This window comes from Lethenteron reissneri, chromosome 21 (assembly GCF_015708825.2).
Source record: "Lethenteron reissneri isolate LAM-NWPU_2019-01 chromosome 21, ASM1570882v1, whole genome shotgun sequence".
Lineage (NCBI taxonomy): Eukaryota > Metazoa > Chordata > Hyperoartia > Petromyzontiformes > Petromyzontidae > Lethenteron > Lethenteron reissneri.
The window spans coordinates 20,711,417-20,731,468 of NC_083799.1; the positions used below are offsets into that span (position 1 = coordinate 20,711,417).

General features: G+C 41.2%; 1 protein-coding gene across 6 annotated transcripts in view; it reads right to left on the reverse strand.

Annotated features, from left to right (window-relative positions):
• Window positions 1–20,052, reverse strand: part of LOC133345378 (aryl hydrocarbon receptor-like) — an 88,962-nt gene that overhangs the window by 22,066 nt on the left and 46,844 nt on the right. For all 6 annotated transcript variants that reach the window (XM_061556077.1, XM_061556076.1, XM_061556079.1 and 3 more), the window contains one exon: window positions 11,386–11,516. In XM_061556077.1, coding sequence (XP_061412061.1) covers window positions 11,386–11,516 — 131 coding nt within the window. The remainder of the gene's footprint in view (window positions 1–11,385; window positions 11,517–20,052) is intronic.

Genomic DNA, 20,052 nt, shown 5'->3' on the forward strand with positions numbered 1-20,052 from the left:
GGGTACCCAAGCCTGTTGAAAGCCTGGCCCAGAATATGTAAATAACAAAACAGCATCTAATTACACTTGAGCCAATTATATTATGAACACATTCATTCATGAAAAAAAGATCTCCGAAAAAAACATGTTTTGTAAGGCATTATGGCATTCAGCCAAATCAAACTGTCAACAACCCCTTTATTAAAGAGCTCTATCTACCATGTCTCCCACCACCTTTGAGGTCCAGTCCGTAACCCTCACTACTAACGAGTGCTTTTCCATCATTTCTATCTATCACCTTCCAGATGGCAGCTTCACTACCTTCTTAAACGAGCTTTCGGAATTCCTTTACCTCATTCCTAACCCATCTCACAGGCTCGTGCTTACAGGAGACATTAATTGCCCACGCAATACCCCAGCCTCCATTGATAGTCACCTTGAGTCAACCTTGGCCTGCCATAACCTGGTCATCACAAACTGAGGCCCCACCAGAGCTTCCTCAACAAATGTTGAGAGCATGCTTGACCTGGTTCTGGAACCTCACCAGCATCGACGCATCACTGCACTGGGAGTTTTCCAAACTGGTTACTCCGACCACCGCCTCGTACTTTTTTCCCTTCAAATTCCCAAGCAAATCACCATCAAATTCACCCGCCACTCCCGTAATTTCAAGGGTATCGAGTTTTCTGCTTTACACCACTTCCTCGCAAATTCGCCTTCAATGTTATCCCCATCATCGGATCCAACCATCTGCGCTCTCCAACTAAAAGCTGACATGAGGGCGGTGCTGGACAAACTGGCTCCATTAAAATCACGAACCGCTAGGCAGTCTTCCCACGACACTCACGGGCTCTCAAGAGACGCCATCATTGCTAAGCGAACAAGGAGGCGCCTTGAAATTATCGCATCCCGCAGTGGTCTACCTGCTGATCGACTTGCCTACAGAGTTGCCTGCAGGAAAACTAACAAATGTAGCCTTGTCTCACGTTCCTCCTACATTGCAGAACGCATCAAAACAGCAAACCGGAAAACCACGCATTCTATGGAAAACCGTCAAGGATCTTCTACATCCTGGTAATACCATGGTCCCTCACCTTAGCGATCCCCTGGCCTCACTGAAACTTGCCACCTCTTTAAATATTTACTTCACCAACAAGCTGATCACCATCGCAAACTCCTGCACATCTATCCACACATCTCACCATTGTACCCGCTCCAGTTTTCAGAAATTGTAAGTATTCACCAAGACACCTTTCTAACTACACTCAAGCCGGCGTCTACAAAAGACGTTTTCTCTTTAATTGAATCACTTCAATTGAAGTGATCTCCACTCGACGTGCTCCCAGGTTCCTTGTTCAAGCAATGTGCTCCGGAACTCGCCATCATGATCAGGAACATCGCAAATGCCTCATTCTCTATGGGGTGTTTTCAGTCCAACCTCAAATCTGGCCTGGTTTCCCCCTTGTTAAAGAAACCAAGTCTCAACCTGGATGACCCATCTAGTTATCGTCCCATCACTAATCTCTCGAACCTCTCTAAACTCCTTGAACGACTAGCCCTCGCCTAGCAAAAACCCCACATCACCTCCTCCCCAAACTACTGCTGCTTCCAGTCAGCTTACTGTCAAAACTACTCCACAGAAACAGCACTCACTAGAGTGCTCGATGACATTTTAACGATTATTGATTCCGGCTCAACTGTTGCACTTGTAAGTCTGGACATGTCGTCAGCCTTTGACACCGTCAACCACTTGCTCCTTACTTCCCTCCTGAAATCCGACTTCGGTATATGTGGCTCAGCACTCAAGTGGATAGTTTTGTATAATTCTGACCGGCAATCTTCAGTCAGGGTGGGCACATCCACATCGCCTGAAACAAGAGCATTATGTGGGGTTCCCCAGGGCTCTGTTCTAGGTCCCCTGCTCTTCACAGCCTATACTTCCCCGATCGTCCGGCTCATCGCAAGCTTCGGTGTTAAGCACCACTCATACGCGGATGACACTATTCTATTCACCGCCATCGATTTTAGCAATGCATCTGGATTCGAGAGGCTCTCGGAATGTACCACCGCCTTGCAAAAGTGGTTCACTGCACACAACCTAGCCCTTAATCCGAAAAAGTAAGTGTCCATCATGTTAGGTACCAAGCAACGTCTCAACTCAACAGCACTCCCAACACACATACACATCTTTGGTCACAGCATCAGGTTCACCGATCACTTCAGCTACCTTTGTGTCATCCTAGATTCAACTTTATCCTTCGACCGTCAAACCAATCATATCATCGGTTCATGTAACTTTCACCTGAAGGCTCTCAGACACCTATGTCCTCTCATCTCCACTGAAATTGCCAACACATTGGCATGTTGCATAGTTGGGTCTCGCCTCGACTATTGCAACTCAGTCCTAGTCCGGACCTCCACCGGCAACCTAAAAAAACTTCAAAGACTACAAAACAACCTAGCACGCGTCGTCATTGGCCGCACTTATCCCCATCTCGGCTCACTTGCCTGTCTCCGTGCCCTCAACTGGCTACCCATCGCCAGCAGGGTCATATACAAGATCGCCTGCCTCTGCCACCATGCCTTCACATCTGCCTGCCCGCCATACCTTTCTTCATTATTGACGACTTGCAGCTCAGCACACGGCAGATGCTGCGCAGCGCGACTCACGAACCCCTCTTAATACCAAGATCCAGGATGGTCACGTCTATGCGCCGCTTCTCGGTGGCAGCCCCAACAGTCTGGAACGCTATCCCTCTGCACATTCGCAGCATCACCTCAATCGTCTCCTTCAAGAGACACTTAAAAACTCACCTCTATAACCACGCTTTCGAGCGACTCTGAGCTTGGCTCCGCGCCTCTGAGTTGCGGCCGTTACAACCGCAAATTTGCGCGCGTTATAAATTGCATTATTATTATCAGTCTATGATTTGCAAGCCAAATAGCTATGTATGACATAAATCCCATGACAAAACCCCGAGGACTCCTCCAATCGGTGGTTGTGCCAACCATTGGAGAGTTTAGAAAAAAATATTACGCGTTATATTTCTCAAAAATTTATTATGTATTATTTTGTACTGTTTTCTATCACTGCATCCACCTAAATGTAACCAACAAAAGCCGAGAGGTATCCACAGTCTAGGGACAGAGAGACGGAAAAATATTGCCTGCCCAACACCTCTTGAGTCCTATCTATTAACATCTGGGTACCCCGAGCGGCACAGTGTCCATTACAACATTACCAGAAAGCATGCAGCAGCATTAGACCCAAGCATCCCACAATCCAACCCATATACACAAATTTACAATGGACTGCTATTAGGAAACTTTATATTGCTGATAAGGTTATATTAAGGAAAACACTGTTTCAAGATTTACAGATAATTTAAGCCCAAAAACACCTGCTTCCAGTTCCTATAAAAGTATTAACATGATTGCTATTGCTAGAACATATCACAGCTAGTCAAAGTTCACAGCAATTGTCCCCTGTCTGGCATAGGGACAAACTACCTATGAGGCTCTCGCATAGGATAAAAAAAACTGAACCAAGACATACCGTTAACTTATGAGCATAATATAAATGCAAGTTTTACAAACATCAATAACTAATCTGTTTACTTGCTGATTGCAGAACAGTAGTGTCCGTCAAGAATGATATAATTAACCAAGAAATAATCAATTGTGGCAAAGCTAAACGATTGCACATTTGTGCGGTTGTGTCAATATATAAATAAAGATACCGTTAATACACCCTCGCATGCACAAGCCATTGATTATTATTTAAAAGAAATGCCTATTTTTTGTGAAGCACCTAATATTTCCAGCACAGAGGCAGCATATAACAATGGGATCCGCTTCGTTTTGTACCATTTGTACTGCAAGACCACTCACCCATTCTGTAAATACTGGGCAGATAAACGAGTGTCTCAAAGGGAGGAACATACCAAGGACTCATGTGTGTGTCTGCAGGAAACTCATGGTTCTTTTAACACTCACCTACATATCAGATCACTGATAACACCGAGACAAAGGTCAAGTAAAGCTCACACGACACACCGCCTAAAATCTCTCATGCCTTTTCACTTTGGGTCAACTTTTTTTTGTACACTGAGCACAGTAAACAAGAACACTATTGTCGTTTGGAAAAAAATGGTCAATAATGGGGAATAGCATGTTCAACAAAACCTCAGCATTTCAGTCTTCGGAGATATGAAATCTGCGTATGTATGTTGAACTTATTTCGCACCATATGTAGCCAGCCATGCTAATCGGAGGTGCATAAGAAATATTGTAAGTGAATGTAAGAGGTATAATTAACTAAAATTCAATAATACATTGCCCTCTAATGGAGAAACACATTACTGAAATGAAACAAAAACTTAAAAGCAGGTTCAATAATACACGCGTTTAATTAAATACACATTTATTTGGTTAGCTCTCTGATGTCTGGTTGTGCTGCGTGTTTTTCGGCACCATATCCGATGCTTTGCTCGATGTGCTGGGAGATTGTTCTTGGATTTGGTTTCGAAAGCTCCGAGCAAAAACGTTGGAACACCAACCATTAGAAAGCCTTACCACGGCATTAAAGCAGATGCACAGTACTCACATGGTGTTGTTGATGGAATATGTGTATTCACTAGCCTTTGTGTGCATAGTCCCCAGTTAAAGATAATCACGGATAAAAGGATGGCTTTGCCGATACTGCCAGGTGACTTCTTATCCATGTGAAGGCTTGGATAATAGGGAGAATTTAACACACATACATGAAATAAAAAGGTGTGCAGATCATGTTTAGTATGGCTAATATGGTCTAGGATAACAGTAGTTTCATGGTACTCTGTTAAACCATTGATACAGCAATGATTAGATAAAGTAAAGCTCATGGAATTCAAAATAGGATAACATTCCTACCATAGTGTGTACCACTTTTCAGAAAATGAAAAGGCAGCACTGTGTGTGGGCTAAATAAAAAAAAAACTCGAAAGAATTTGATCACGATTATAACAAGCTCAATTCATTTTAATCCATAAAAATTCACGACAGTAATAAAAACAATACCAGCCCAGTATTCATAAAACATGGTCTACGGGAAGTTAGATAACGTTGTACCTGTTGAATGCACAACGAAGAGACCGACAGGCAAAAGCAGACGCCTACGGCTGTAGTTCACGGACAAAAAAATGTGTTGTGGTAGTCAATGGAATTTTGTGAAGGGGGACCCAGACCCGGTTGAGATATCACTCACCAAGGATATTAGGGGTGGGTTGGAAATGGACCTGCGGCCACAGGGTTCAAAATGCAGTGCCCCCTAACCCTTGAGTCACTGCTCCACTCTTTCCAATAAATACTGAAAATGGTGTAATATCTTGATTTGAAGATTTCGTGACTGCAGGAATCCATACTCTTTGGTTCTTTCGGTAAAGTCACGTATTTTATTTTATAAGAACCAAAGAGTATGGTATAATATATATTTTTTACACGTCATTTCCATTGTTTTCACACGTGATTTAGCTTTCTGTTAAAGACACTTAAAAGTGTGGGTAATTTCAATTAAATAACTATTGTATACTCGGTTATTCACGTGAGAGCCATTTAAAAAATATTACCGTTTGCGATAAATACCTGGGTATCTATATAAGTGCAGAGATTATTAATATATTGGTGCTGCATCCAATTGCGTGATAACTCAAACTGATTTATGACACAAGTGCATAATCATTTACTTTTGCACGCAACTGAATTAGCTCTTCAACGTCTGCTCTGCTATCTGCTAGAATAGAAGCCTCAATTTAGTGCAGCTTCATAGAATGGACAGTTTATTAGCCACTGCCTAATCCAGCTTAAATAATGTAACCCAGAAAAAGGCTTTTCAAATGGACAATAAACCTTGCAAATAATTGCCATGCTTGCTGTGCAGGAAAATTGCAATGAAGGTCTGAATATATTTCATTATTTGAGGACAAAGGACCTCCCACAGTATTGCAGCATTTGTGAACCATAGTGGACAACTACTGCAAAAGTTTACTTACCTATGGTTCCATTACTCAATGGATGGCCAGCCAAACCCCAGGCTTGGCTGCCTTTGTTGATTTTACCTCACTCACAACCCGGGGTACTGTACTTAAAGCAGTTTGAGTAAACCTTAGGGAGACGTTTCCCGGTTAGAGATTGAAACAAAAAACTTTGGATTGATGTAGACTGTCATTTCTCATCTTTGAAGGGAGCTTTTAATTGATGCTATATAATAATTGCCATGACATCAATCTCCTCTTACATGTGCCCTGCTTAAATCAATTTATTTATTTGGTTGTTAATTTCCACAACTAGCTTTGTCTATTAAAAAAAAAAGAATTTTTTTTTTGGGAAGGATAAGCTCGACTAAAAGAGATAGCCATTGAAATGCTGCCCATCATAACGTTTGCAAAGCAAGAGAAAAGAAATGTGGATGTAATGTTCAAGGTAGGCTTTACCAGTTTTTACCACAATTCTCTGCCCACCTCTCCATTTTCTCTATAAACCTAAAACTATGAGGCGCCAGAGTCAGGGGTTGGGGTGGGGGGGGCAGACAGACTGGGTAGTTTGGGGTATGGACTGGTAAAAAGGCAGAGAAGGGGCTGAACAATTTGTTTTCTGCTGCAGATAAGTCACGCAAAGGGAACTTTATCAGGGTTCAGCATCACTGCTCAGAGAAGGCGATAATTCAGATAGTGGGTGGGTATTTAAGGTATGGCGAGGCGCCAGTAAGTAGGGTCAGTGCCGGAGTATGCTGTAATGAAGGCCAGTGACTATTGAAATGAACGAACACCAAGGCCTCATCTGGAGAGACAGTAAACGAAATGGATGTATTAAAAAGAAAATTAATCAACGGCAGCAATCTATGTATGAGAAATAATCCAGTTCACTTCTCACGGGATGTATGGACATGATTAAGGTTGCATAATATTGCGGACGTAAGATTGTTTTTTTCGTGGCTTTTTGAACGTCTTCATCTGAAGAATAGGTTTATTGCTGTAATATATTAATGCTTCTGCTATAAAGACCTGCATACAATTCCTCCACTGAATTTAAGATTCTATCTCTGTCATGTGATATGCTTCCAAATTTCTCCCATTTGTGAATGTCCCATCATTGACCTCGCTTTTTCTGCTTTCACGCTCGCATTGCAGAAAACTCACTTGCATCATTTATAGCTGTGATAACTTTTCTATAATTGTTGTGCTATAAACACAAACAAGTACAAGCTTTAGGCTCACTCAAAGAATAACAAAAAACACCAAACCTCTGCACACTTTACACTACTTAACTTTCGATTTAATTTTATTATGTTTTATTTTTATTATTTTATTACTTCCCTTCTACGTGACTTTACCGAAAGAATCAAGAAGACTACTTAACTTATGTACATTAATGCAGCAATTTAAACGGCCTCTTCCTTATTGCAAGGTCACATCGTGATTTGCCTTCTCTTCCACAACTCTTGATCTGCCACTATGTATATACAAATCTTGCAAAGTACCTAGCATAACCAGCAAAGCAATAAAATTGCAATTCTGATAGTTATTGTATTCAGTGCACCAGACATCACCCAAATGTTATGTGAAGAATAACTGTGCCTTGGTGTTTTTGTGGCTTGAGCAAGTATCTGGAAGTCACAGTAAAAAAGGCTTTAACGAAACCTCTATGGCTCAAACTTGTGGAAAGTGTTGTACGCATGTACAGGCAGTCCTCAACTTACGAACGCCCGACTTACAAACACCTGCACTTACGAACCAGATTCCATTAAGTTGTTTTTTACGTTGATTTAAAACACAAACTCTCAATTGCAAATTGAACTGAGGCACTATTTTGTTCAGCTGAGCGATCCTCCGTGAGATATAATGAGTCAGCCTCATGCTGGGAGCAAGTGTGTGTGTCAGTTTAACACGTAGGCTTTCGCGACCAATGTTATTCATAATCAACGTTTTTGGGTTTAGATCGCGTTATGTATAAATGTGTCGTAACCCTCCACCACCCGACACGGCCAATCAGTCACGTTGACAAAAGACAAATAGTTCACTGCTTTAGCCCACCGGTGTGTTGAAGCCACAACATTTACAATTTTGTAAATGTTGTGGCTTCAACACAATTTTGTAAATGTTGTGGCTTCAACACACCGGTGGGCTAAAGCAGTGAACTATTTGTCTTTTGTCAACGTGACACTTTTATACTGATTGGCCGTGTCGGGTGGTGGAGGGTTACGACACATTTATAAATAATGCGATCTAAACCCAAAAACGTTGATTATGAAAGTGTGTGTGTGTCTGGGCATTTACATACAGTATATTACTGTGTTCCAACCATTCGACTTCTGAACGGGCATCAGGAACTAATTGTGTTCGTAAGCCGAGGACTGCCATATATGGAACTTCTTTCACACTGTACTTCGCCAACCGTGCTACTCGGAGATGCGGGGGAAGGACAAGAAACTAAACACAAAAAACAGTTTTATACCACATGATCAGTTTAACTCTTCAGATTCACTTAAAAAAGTAAAGAGCAGAGTTTTAATTTAGGAGTATACCATTTAGCTCTGTATCTAGTTAGATTAACACAAGCAACAATATCCCTCCATAGAATGTGCATGTGTCAATTGAAATAAACCCAGATTATGAATGGGAATATGTATTTCCCAACCACCACACATTTCCTCATGGTCCATGTTCACATTTAGACCAGAAATATAAAGATTATATAAGATATGAAAAGTAACTGATGACTCGTAATGCCCTTTGGGTTTTGGCTGCGTCTGAACAGGACAAAAATCTAATATAATTTAGTGCAGCATGGCTAAGCAAGTATGCATGCAATAATTTACAATTTCCATTGGTAAGTCTATAAATGTCAACATTAACTAATATACTCATATCATCACAACGAATCCATGTAAATACTGTACACATAAAGTGCACATCGTTTATTTAGAGATACTAATGCGGTGTTCGGTTTAACACTTGAACAGTTAATCATCCTCTTTTGTACTCTGTTTTACACAAGACAATTGCAAAGGTACTCTTTTAATCAATTACTTATTTTGCGATAACTTGTCTAAAACTTCATCCATAAGTCAATAAGCTCATACAAACTTTTTAATATAGTTATTGCCATCATATATTTAATACATACAATTATCGCAAACAGTTTAATTACATTTAGGTGGGCTGACTTGAATATGGGTTGTTATAAATCCAAAACAATTACGTCACATAGTTAAGGCTTAATAATTGGTTAACTCTTTTGGCTCTTCACATTCCTTCAATTTTCACTCTTTACATTTCAAAAGTCGTGAAAACTATTACACGTGACAAACATCTGTTTAATCAACGACGTAAATTAACGATCTTGTTTGCATTTGCTGTTTAATCGACTATGTGACTAGGAACAACTGTCAATAGAATAATGGCCCTACCATATGATGGACAATGTAACGAGTTAATATTGAATTCCCACAATGCCATACTTGTCAACCCATACGGTTTACCCATATTCTTATACGGGGAAATTTAGTTTTCAGGTCCACACGTACAGCCGTTTCAATACGGGCATAACAATTGCCTATTTGTTTGTGTTTCTCCCTTGTAATGGGACTTTGTAGGATGGACATTGAGATTTATAAGAGCACGGGGTGACCAATAATATCTCAATTAGTCTGTAATAAGGTAAGCACTGATAAGGGGATGTCAGGTATGCAATGCTATTAAGGCCCACAAGTTTTATGCCTGTGTTTGCAGCCTATATGGGGCTTATATGGAGACAATTAATGCAAAAGAATGCAGTATAGTTTATCAGGTTTAGAGTGCAGTGCTTGAACCACTGTTCTGTGAATTGACTCCATTTATGTGTGGGCATTTTTTTGCAAATAAAGGAAGCTAATAGGATGAATTTTCCAATGTCCTTCAATTATGCGTGAAACATTTATAAATAATGGGAGCAATGACGTATTTCCTCAAAGTAAATGCCGTGAAAACAGGCTGGTCATGACTCGTGGATAACCCACAGAAGAAAAGGAGATAGAGGCAACATGGTTGTGAAAAAAATTGATATTCTTGTGCATTAAAACTATTCATCTAAAAACACTGATTGCAATACTCATCTAACTCATTCCACTGTCACAACTCAATGCTATCCTGGCTGTAAAGCAAATGTTGCGAAACACCACCAAGATCCAGAATGAATTGCAATGTATTGTATGGATTCGCTATTCCAAATGTTTTCATGTGTATTCTAAGTCTGTGTGTTTAGCCATGCTTATCAATTGTGCTCATACGAGTGTTCCAAAGCTCATGCAAACAATGTGTCCCAAATCCATAAAGGCCCCATAAAGTTTCTATATATTCTTTGAGAAGATAAAGCAACATTTACAAATGGTGGCCTAGGTCAAAGGGGCAAAACCTGTGGGTTTGAGGTCAGGCTGCAGTCATTCCACACTCATAATCAACGTTTTTGGGTTGGATCGCGTTATTTATAAATGTGTCATAACCCTCCGCCACCCGACACGGCCAATCAGCAAAAAAGTGTCACGTTGACAAAAGACAAATAGTTCACTGCTTTAGCCCACCGGTGTATTGAAGCGTGAAACCACAGCATTTACAGTATTCCACACTCGCCACGATATTTTTGGCATAACGTTGCGTGCCAAAATCTGTCCCACGGACATGCCAGAATTTCCTGGGGTTCCCTTGTTTATTTGAGCAAGGTTTATGGAGTGATGGCACCGCACTGCAAAAGGAAGCTGAAGGCTTCAATGTGTGTGTTCACGACACAAGCAAGGCAAGACAGCGACAGCTGCAGCAACATAGCATGCGTGTGTGGCACTATTTACAGACTTTAAGCTGTTTTTATGCATGGGTTTGTGAGCATGTGAGTGGATAAGTGCACGTGGGTATTTGAAAAAGTGTTCACTATTTTAACTGTACGACATCCTTCGGCATGGTTTGCACAACATTAATAATGTAAACATCTTCTTAATGCTGTTTGTATTCCACATTTTCACATCCAAGCGTCAGGTGGGTAAGAGGAGTGAGTAACAGTGTGCATTGCAGAATGGGCAGGCATAAGGCAGTAAACACGTGAAATGAGCAGGGTAGGTTATAAATTGGTACAGAAGCAGCTTTATTGGTCGTGTTGGTAAAGGTGAGACATGGGCACGCGTGCATATATATGCAACAGTGTTGGCTACACGGAAAAAAAGGAAGAAAGGTTAGCCTAATAAACAAAAAACTAGCAATTTTTTTTCGCCACATATTTAAGTTTTTCTCCGTGAATCAACATTCAGCCTCACCAACCATTAATCACTTGGAGGTCCGGGCATATAATCATGCCCTTCGTTCGTCAGGCAGTAGCCAGCATGGGGAGCAGCTGCGTCCTCACCTGCAGCAGGTGCTCCCCCTCTGCTATAGGTGTGTCCAGGTCAGGTTGGATTCCAGGTGGCCCTGGGCCCATCGAGCCACCGTACATTTGCTTTCCATTTGTGAGCTGGTTCTGACTCCGATTCGTCGTGACTGGAGGGTTCAAGGAATGGGGGGGGGGGGGTTGAAGGTCATTGGGCGGCAGAAAAGGTGTTGGAAAAGCAATCAATAACATATCGTTTCCAGTAATCAAACACACACACATTTCATTGTAATAAATGTAAAAGAACGTGCAATATGAGTTTCACAGAACTGTCTTAATAAGTGTACCATGCATACAAAAGTAGGCTTCATCATGGATATGTTTGTTATGACTTATAAAATATGGCTACAAATAAACACAGCAATTAATTTTCCTTAATCGGGCATTCTCATCTCACTTCTATACTCGTGTTGCTACTGCATAATACTTTACATAGTAAACGTGTGCCTTTACAACCTTCCAAACAGATGTCATTGAAATATATTTAACGTGACATATCCAGGAAAATAACATTCCAAGCACACACGTATGATCCGTCAACCACTATCTTAACTTAATGTCTGACATAGGCAAGTCGGGTTGGGTTAAGCGAATACCGGTTTTGGGCACAGGTGGAGGGTTGTTTATTCTTCACGTATGAGGATATGAAACAGTCACGTGCTTAGGTGAGTCTCTCAGGTACAATCACCCAGTGTCACTTGTGCCATGTGCGTGCAAACCATCAGTATTTCCGATTCGAGTTTTGGCAGCACGATAACAGATGGGCAGACAACGATTTACAGTTTGTAACAAAAACTTGCTCGGTGTGAAGGTAATGCCACGCACATTGCCTGAATGGTTTGTGTGAAAAAATGTGCTTTTTGTAAATATTTGAAGGTTTTGGAATGTATATATATTTTTTATTTCTTTATTTTCAATCACAGTGCATCATTACACTGTTTGACAGTATTTTGCTTTACTGATTAAACTTGACAAAGGGTTGCATTTTGTAAAACTTTAACATGTACAGTAAAACCACTTGTAGCAAGACCCCAGTCAGGCAAATTTATGGGAAAGTGGCAAAGGCAACTAATATACGTGGATAAATACATTTAAAGTTACATTTTAAACTCTAACTGGAACATGGGTCACGTACTAGTTAAGCTGTGCACGATATGTTACGTGGCTGAGTAACTGGAGAAAAGTATGAGGTGGCAACACTACTCATACAGATGGAATGGATGGAGATTAGTCCACAATTGTTGTCCTGCTATCGCCCAGCCAGTCAGGGAATGGTACTGGTAGGAACCTCCTGGTTACAACAGCCCATAGGGGATTATTGTGTCCGTCCGTCGTGCATCCAAAAATGGAAGGGGTCGGGCTGGGTGGAGAGGGGAGGGTGGGGAGGGGCTGGGTGGGGAGGGTGGGGAGGGGCTGGGTGGGGAGGGTGGGGCTGGGTGAGGGGTGGGAGGGGTGGGGCTGGGTGGGGAGGGGCTGGTCACCCCGTGGTGCCCTTATAAAACTCAACGTTTAACCTACTCACGCCGGCTTGTGCCCGCCCTCACAGTCGGCCATATTTGCGGAACACACCACGCCGCCATTGACCCTGCAGGCCATTGACCGAGCAACCCGACGTTCCTACCAGCTCCCTCCGCAGGAATGTGTTAAACTCAACACCCACGGGAAGGGAGTTTCACAACATTTGTGCAATCCACCAACTCTCACCTCCATAGTGATGTATTACAGACGTGCATATCCGCCGCCACCACCTGGCATAAAGGCGCGTGGCTCTTTATCTTGTTTGATCACGTTTACTCGATCATTAATTGGCAAGAAAAGATCATCTCTGCAGCCTCCCACATCCAGTTAACCTTCCCCACTGCTTCATGGTGATGGTAAATGACTTGGATTAAACTGCAGAGTAGATTTACCCATAAGACAACTGTGTTGACATTTCATAAAGTCATATTTTTTGATCAACCCCATGGTAATAATGGGTTGTCAACCCCAGATCAGCATTATTACGTGGTTAAACAAAATACATGAACTGATTATTATCATTTACTTGAAATGAGCATTCCTTTTTGGCAGAATACTAATACAATACTAACAATCAACTAACTGTACATTCGACAAAACGATGCTATACATTTGTGTCACTCGTGAGTAGCACACCATTATTTTGATACAATTTTATTAACATTACTATAAACACACTTGCATAAATAAACGACTACTGCCACAGATACGACAGCTTATGCCATGATCTGTGTAACTTAGTTCAGCTGGTCAGCTGGGAGAGCCACTGACTTTCACTTTGACTGACCAGTTTTTTAGAAATGAAAGCCAAACCATTTTATACAATGTGCATCATGCCTGGGGAAGGCAAAGGGCTTTCTTGATAGCAAAGACATCACGCATTCTGATCAAGAAGCGCGTTTATACACAACCGAATGCACAACTTGCATATATAGTGTTGTATATATGTTTGCCCTCATGTTCACCATCCTTGACTAAAAATAGGTTGAGATTTTAGCTACATTCATATAAGTACGAGCAGCACTATTTTTAAATCCTTTATATTAAGTTCGCTTGCGTGCTTGCTTGCGTGCGTGCTTGCGCGCTTACGACCGTGCAAATCTTTCGGTCGTTTTTTAACCCACTTCCCGTGATCCAATCGAGCTGACATTTTGCACACAGACTCGTTGTGCGAGACAATTAATGTTCGTGAACATTTTTTTCCAAAATTTTACACTGTATAGGGAAAACAAATTAAATATTTAATTGCCAATTGTTTAATACTGGCAGACAATCATCTGACCCATAGGTGGCAGCCATCTCAAGCCAGAGGACGAGAGGACTCTAGCCGCCCCGATGCCACGCATATAAAGGATTTATAGTGAAAAACTTTGTTTTTACGGGTTAATTTTTTAGTACTATAATGAGCAAAGAATGTGTCCCGCGTGTGACGTCACTCCACAAAGAGCCCCCCTCCTCATTAATATTTACGAGTGGGTCGATTTTTACACTAACGCAGAGGAAGGTCGAGCTGAATTAAATAATTTATTATGCACAGTCGCTTCAAATATGACGTTTCTTTACAGAAAATTACGTAAAAAATAAATCTAAGCAGCACAGTGCGACATCCGTGCGTGACGTCACCGCAAAAGAGCCCCCCCCCCCCCTTCATTAATATTCAAACGCACAAGGTCGCGCACTCCACATACCGCACCCCTCATTAATAATCATGAGCGGGTGACGTCACTCGACATGCCGCACCCCTCCACAATAACCATGAGGGGGTGACGTCACTCCACATGCCGCACCCCTCCCCAATAACCATGAGGTGACGTCACTCCACATGGGGCACCCCCCCCCCCCTCATTAATAATCATAAGCTGAACAATTTTTCTATTGAATATTTCAGATTTACTGCAACATACACCCGTCCTTGGACGGGCAAAAAAGCTAGTTATATTTAAGTTCATGCTGACACCTCTTATACGATTTCATATTTAGAGGCTCTAATTTCTGGATCCTAATACAGTATATGTTTATAATTGCATTTTGCTCCTTTTACCCTGGTGGTTAAGTATGGATAAACAAGCATAATATTAATAATTTAACACCACTTATCAGTTGCTTCCTATTATCCGCGTGATGGCTCAGACAATAGGAATACTGCACAGATAACATACATGCTGTTGGATTACGGTGCATGGATAATAGCAAGAATGCATGAAATGAAATCGGAAACTTTTGCTACATCCCCAATAATCTACGTATAATTCACTAAGGGCTCTGTTAAACAATTGTAATATTACATGTAGAGTCCTATTTAACCTTCCTCTTCTTCTGAATTAAATTTATCTTACAGCAAGTTATTGAAAAGTTACTGACAGCGACACCCAAATAGTTGCGTTATCACAATGCGTGCCAACACAAACGGCGTGCCATCTCCATGCCCCCGTTGTACTTATATAATTTATTCTTTCCTAAAATGTTGAAAATTTTGAAAAACAAATTTTTTCACGAAAATTAATTGTCACGCACAACGAGTCTGTGTGCAAAATGTCAGCTCGATTGGATCACGGGAAGTGGGTTAAAAAACGACCGAAAGATTTGCACGGTCCTAAGCAAGCAAGTGAACTTAATATAAAGGATTTAAAAATATATTCGCCTGTGGAGGACGCGGGGATCGATCCCGCGACCTTTGGCATGGGAAGCGAGGGCGCTACCAACTGCGCTACTCCGCCACGGCCTGTGGAGGGGTTACGCCCTGGGCTCTTACACTCTGACGTTCAGCCAAAGCCATGAATGCGTTCTATTTGAATATATGTAAAATAAAAAAATTTGCCTAAAAAGTGTAAAATTTTGGGAAATTTTTTTCACGAACAATAATTGTCTGGCACAACGAGTCTGTGTGGAAAATGTCAGCTCGATTGGATCACGGGAAGTGGGTTAAAAAACGACCGAAAGATTTGCACGGTCCTAAGCAAGCAAGCAAGTGAACTTAATATAAAGGATTTAAAAATAAACGACACCGACGACGCTATTCTGCACATTGCGTTCCCACAGTTTAGCAGAGAAGCTAGGGAACGTGCACGGAAGAACAACAAAACGGGAGATGGAGCGATGAAATCAAGCCATGTACTTGGCAGCGGGTCACTTAAAACCTTCAGTGCAGTGAATTCCACAAGGAAATTCCTTTGGGATCTTAGGGGGTTGCCCCCACCTTTTGAGGTTTTCATTCGTGTTTGTTTTGGGGTTTTTGGCCCCTATATTTGTTTTATACGAGTCAAAATATATCTAACTTCAGAACCGCTCCTGAAAGTTTCTAGATCCAATTGCTTGTGATTTGTTGTGAGCATTTAGCTTCATTCATGGAAACACCTTAGATAAAGAATGAAACTTTAATCAACAAAAATAATCGCCAGCATGAAACATCAAACTAATATCTATGTGCGGCTCCAGGAGTGTAATTATAGACTGGGTTGAACCTTAATTAAAAGTGTGGGGGGGGGAGGGGGTGAATACATAGGTTTTTTTCAAAAGATCAAAGTGCATCACCATGAACAACACACAAGGATATGTTCTTAATTAAAATAACGATAAACCCCGCATTACAAAAAGCATGCAAACACAAGGGAATCAGACACACACTCACATATCCCAGTAACAGGTTAAACAGGTGCAGCAAAGCTAGTCTACTCCGCCCCAAAGAAGCAACATCCTTTGTTTATGGTAGCTGGCACTGTTTATATCTGCTTCAGACAGTCTGGCGTCAGTGTGTCTGCTGTGGTTCTACAGCTCGCCGTTCTTCCTTTCAAAATGAAATGAAATAAAAGCCTTGTGGCATGAGGGCCATATTAAGTAATTCATGTGAGCCAGCTGCTCAACGTTTTACATACGATTACAAAAAAAAACATCTTAATGTATGTGTACAATGTTGCACAAATAACATGGCACTGGCGCTATGAAATCTGGCGACATGAGTTTGATTCCTGTCTGGTCACGGCAAACAATTTAAAAGTTCGAGTGATATCTGAACAGGTTCCCTGGCCCACTCCCCCATAGTCAGCTATAAATAAGTATAACCCGTAAAAACAAAGTTTTTCACTCTAAATCCTTTATATGCGTGGCGGCTAGAGTCCTCTCGTCCTCTGGCTTGAGATGGCTGCCACCTATGGGTCAGATGATTGTCTGCCAGTATTAAGCAATTGGTAATTAAATATTTAATTTGTTTTCCCTAAACAGTCTAAAATTTTGGAAAAAATTTTTCACGAATATTAATTGTCACGCACAACGAGTCTGTGTGTAAAATGTCAGCTCGATTGGATCACGGGAAGTGGGTTAAAAAACGACCGAAAGATTTGCACGGTCGTAAGCAAGCAAGCACGCAAGCACGCAAGCAAGCGAACTTAATATAAAGGATTTAAAAACAAAAGTGGCAGGGTAAAGTATGGTCAAACATGACTGAAACGGCATGGTAAGGTCTGCATCCCGCATCGGATTATTTCATATAGAATTACTATTAACACGAAAGTGCTTGTGTACGTTACACTTGAGCATCATGTGATGATTAAAAAAAGTCGTGTTTATCTATTCTGGAGGCGAACGCATGGATTTGCTTTGAAAGCATGCAAGTCACGTCCATTCGGCCTTAAAGAAGCAGTAATTTAGATGAATTATACAGATATTACTTCGGATGGTGTTTTTACTAGTCTCTCTTCTTACTACTCATTCATATGACCATGGTTCTGACGCTTGTTTTTTCCATTATTTCTGCGGGGCAACAAATACCGGGAGTAAAATTACATCTAATGCTGCCCCCCGTTTCCTGTTGCTCGTCACGCTGCAAGATATCTTTGAATCAGTGGAAATAGCTGCCGTTCAAAGCGCTCGCTATTGGGGCGTTTGAAACCACAAATTCCCACTTTAATTGGGCACGCCACATGGTGGTGCAAATGACGGTTCTCTGTTTTTGTGTCGGTTTTTCAGGGTTAAAATTATGCTTATCTAGCCCACATTAAAATAGATGTATCTAGATTAGAAGCTTTCGTGACTGCGAGGATTCATATTCTTAGGTTTTTTCGGTAAAGTCACGTAGGTAAAACATTAAAATTAATAAAAGTTAAATAAAATAAAAAATCACGACAACATTTACTTGATGCAGCTGTCGGGCTGTGACGAAAGCTTGTGTTGCTTCCGAAACGTCGTGATTTTTATTTTATTTTACTTTTATTAATTTTTATGTTTTACCTACGTAACTTTACCGAAAAAAACCTAAGAATATAGATGTATCTTTAAAATAACAATCTATAGCAGTAAAATTAAGGTATAGGTGCTGCCCTGCAATTGCTTGCTCATAACATTGCTGGCAGAAGGGCTTCCAGGAGCCCTACACAGTTTCCAAATGCTCTTCCATGCTGGCCAGGTATCTGAGAAGATACGGACGTACCACACGTCTCTAAACCACACGTGACCCCCCCGGTGAAAAGTGGTGTACCGATGTATAACTACCACGTGGACTAAACAGAGGTGGGAAGGATATTTAAGCATGTCCCTTCAACCAGGGCGCAGGGAGAATAAACCAGCGACCTCTGGATTGCAAGCACATTGCGCTAACCATTGCACAACAGCGGCATCCATTACAGCATAACTCCTAGAAAAAACATTGCTTCTGGTATGGCATAAGGCTCCCGGATTCCAGTCTACAATGCTTCAACATTTTATAAAATGGCAGTCAAAAAAATGTCACCAAACGGTGGAATTGTGTTGGTGCAATTAATCAAATTAGTAAAAATGTACGAGAAATCTCCCAGTTAGAAATGTTCTACATGCGTAGGCACGTAAGTCACAGCGAATGTGCAATTGAAGCCACATTGTCAGCACCTTCCATCACACGTGCAATCCAAGCAAAAGCAGACATGCCTGCTTCACTGCAAACACATACTCAACAGTTATAATACTGAGCTCATCAACTCATTCACAGGGTGTTACGTGGCTGGAGAATGGCGATTCTGGCCAATACCTGCCAGCTGGTATTGACCAGAATCACCAGAGAAATGGATAGCAAATGGATATATATATTTCCCTAGGCCAGCCAGGCGCTACGAGCCCTGCATTGTTAAGCCACGCTGGCTCCATGCGGCCCTTGCCAATCCCATGTTCTTGCTAGGGTTCACATTTGATTCCAATGATGGAATTGTATTTATAGGCTATGAAAAGTAATAATCATCCAGATAGTTTGTAAAGTGTTATTTTTTTTGTTATAGGATATTTAACCAAAGATCTGCTTCTATAGTGACACGTTTTTCCTGAGCAAACAGCACCACAAATGGATGTGCAGTACAAAGCGTGGTTTCATTATTAACATACCTATTAGTTAATATGACTGTATAGAACGAAACTCAGCCAATGTCAATACTTATTCTGAAGTAAATTTTCTAAAAAGCACATCAGTACTGCCTGCTTTTTGCAAACGGCTTTGCAAATGTTTACATTATAACACCACAGCAAGACCTCGAAAAAACACCGTTAAACACGTAGGCCTTTGCGACCAATAATATTAGATCGCGTAAGTATAAATGTGTCGTAACTCTCCACCACCCGACACAGCAAATAAGGTTTGTCACGTAAACAACGCGCCAATTAGTTACTACTTTAGCCCACCGTTGTGTTGGCGATTAAACCCACAACATTTACAATTTTGAGTACGACGTTTCACTGGTAATTACATCCAGCATCATCGGGCGAGTCTGGCAAATAATCGGGCGATTCTGGGAAACCAGCGAAACGTCGCACTGAAGCAGTAACTAATTGTCGCATTGTTTACGTGACAAACCTTATTGGCTGTGTCGGGAGGTGGAGGGTTACAACACATTTATACTTACGCGATCTAACCCAAAAACCTTTATGATGAATGAATTAACACATACTGTACTATCTTGATAGTACTCACGACAATTTGACCTTATTTAATGGAAAATATCAAACCATGCATAACAGGAAATGATTAAAGGGCAAGGCTATACACTTCATACTTGAGAGGCATAAAACCGACTTTAACTCAACTAAAAATGAACTGCTTACCCTATTTCTCGTTTAGTTAACTGAGGCTGCAATTATATTCTAGCTTGAAAAACAATTATGGGATATGCTTGG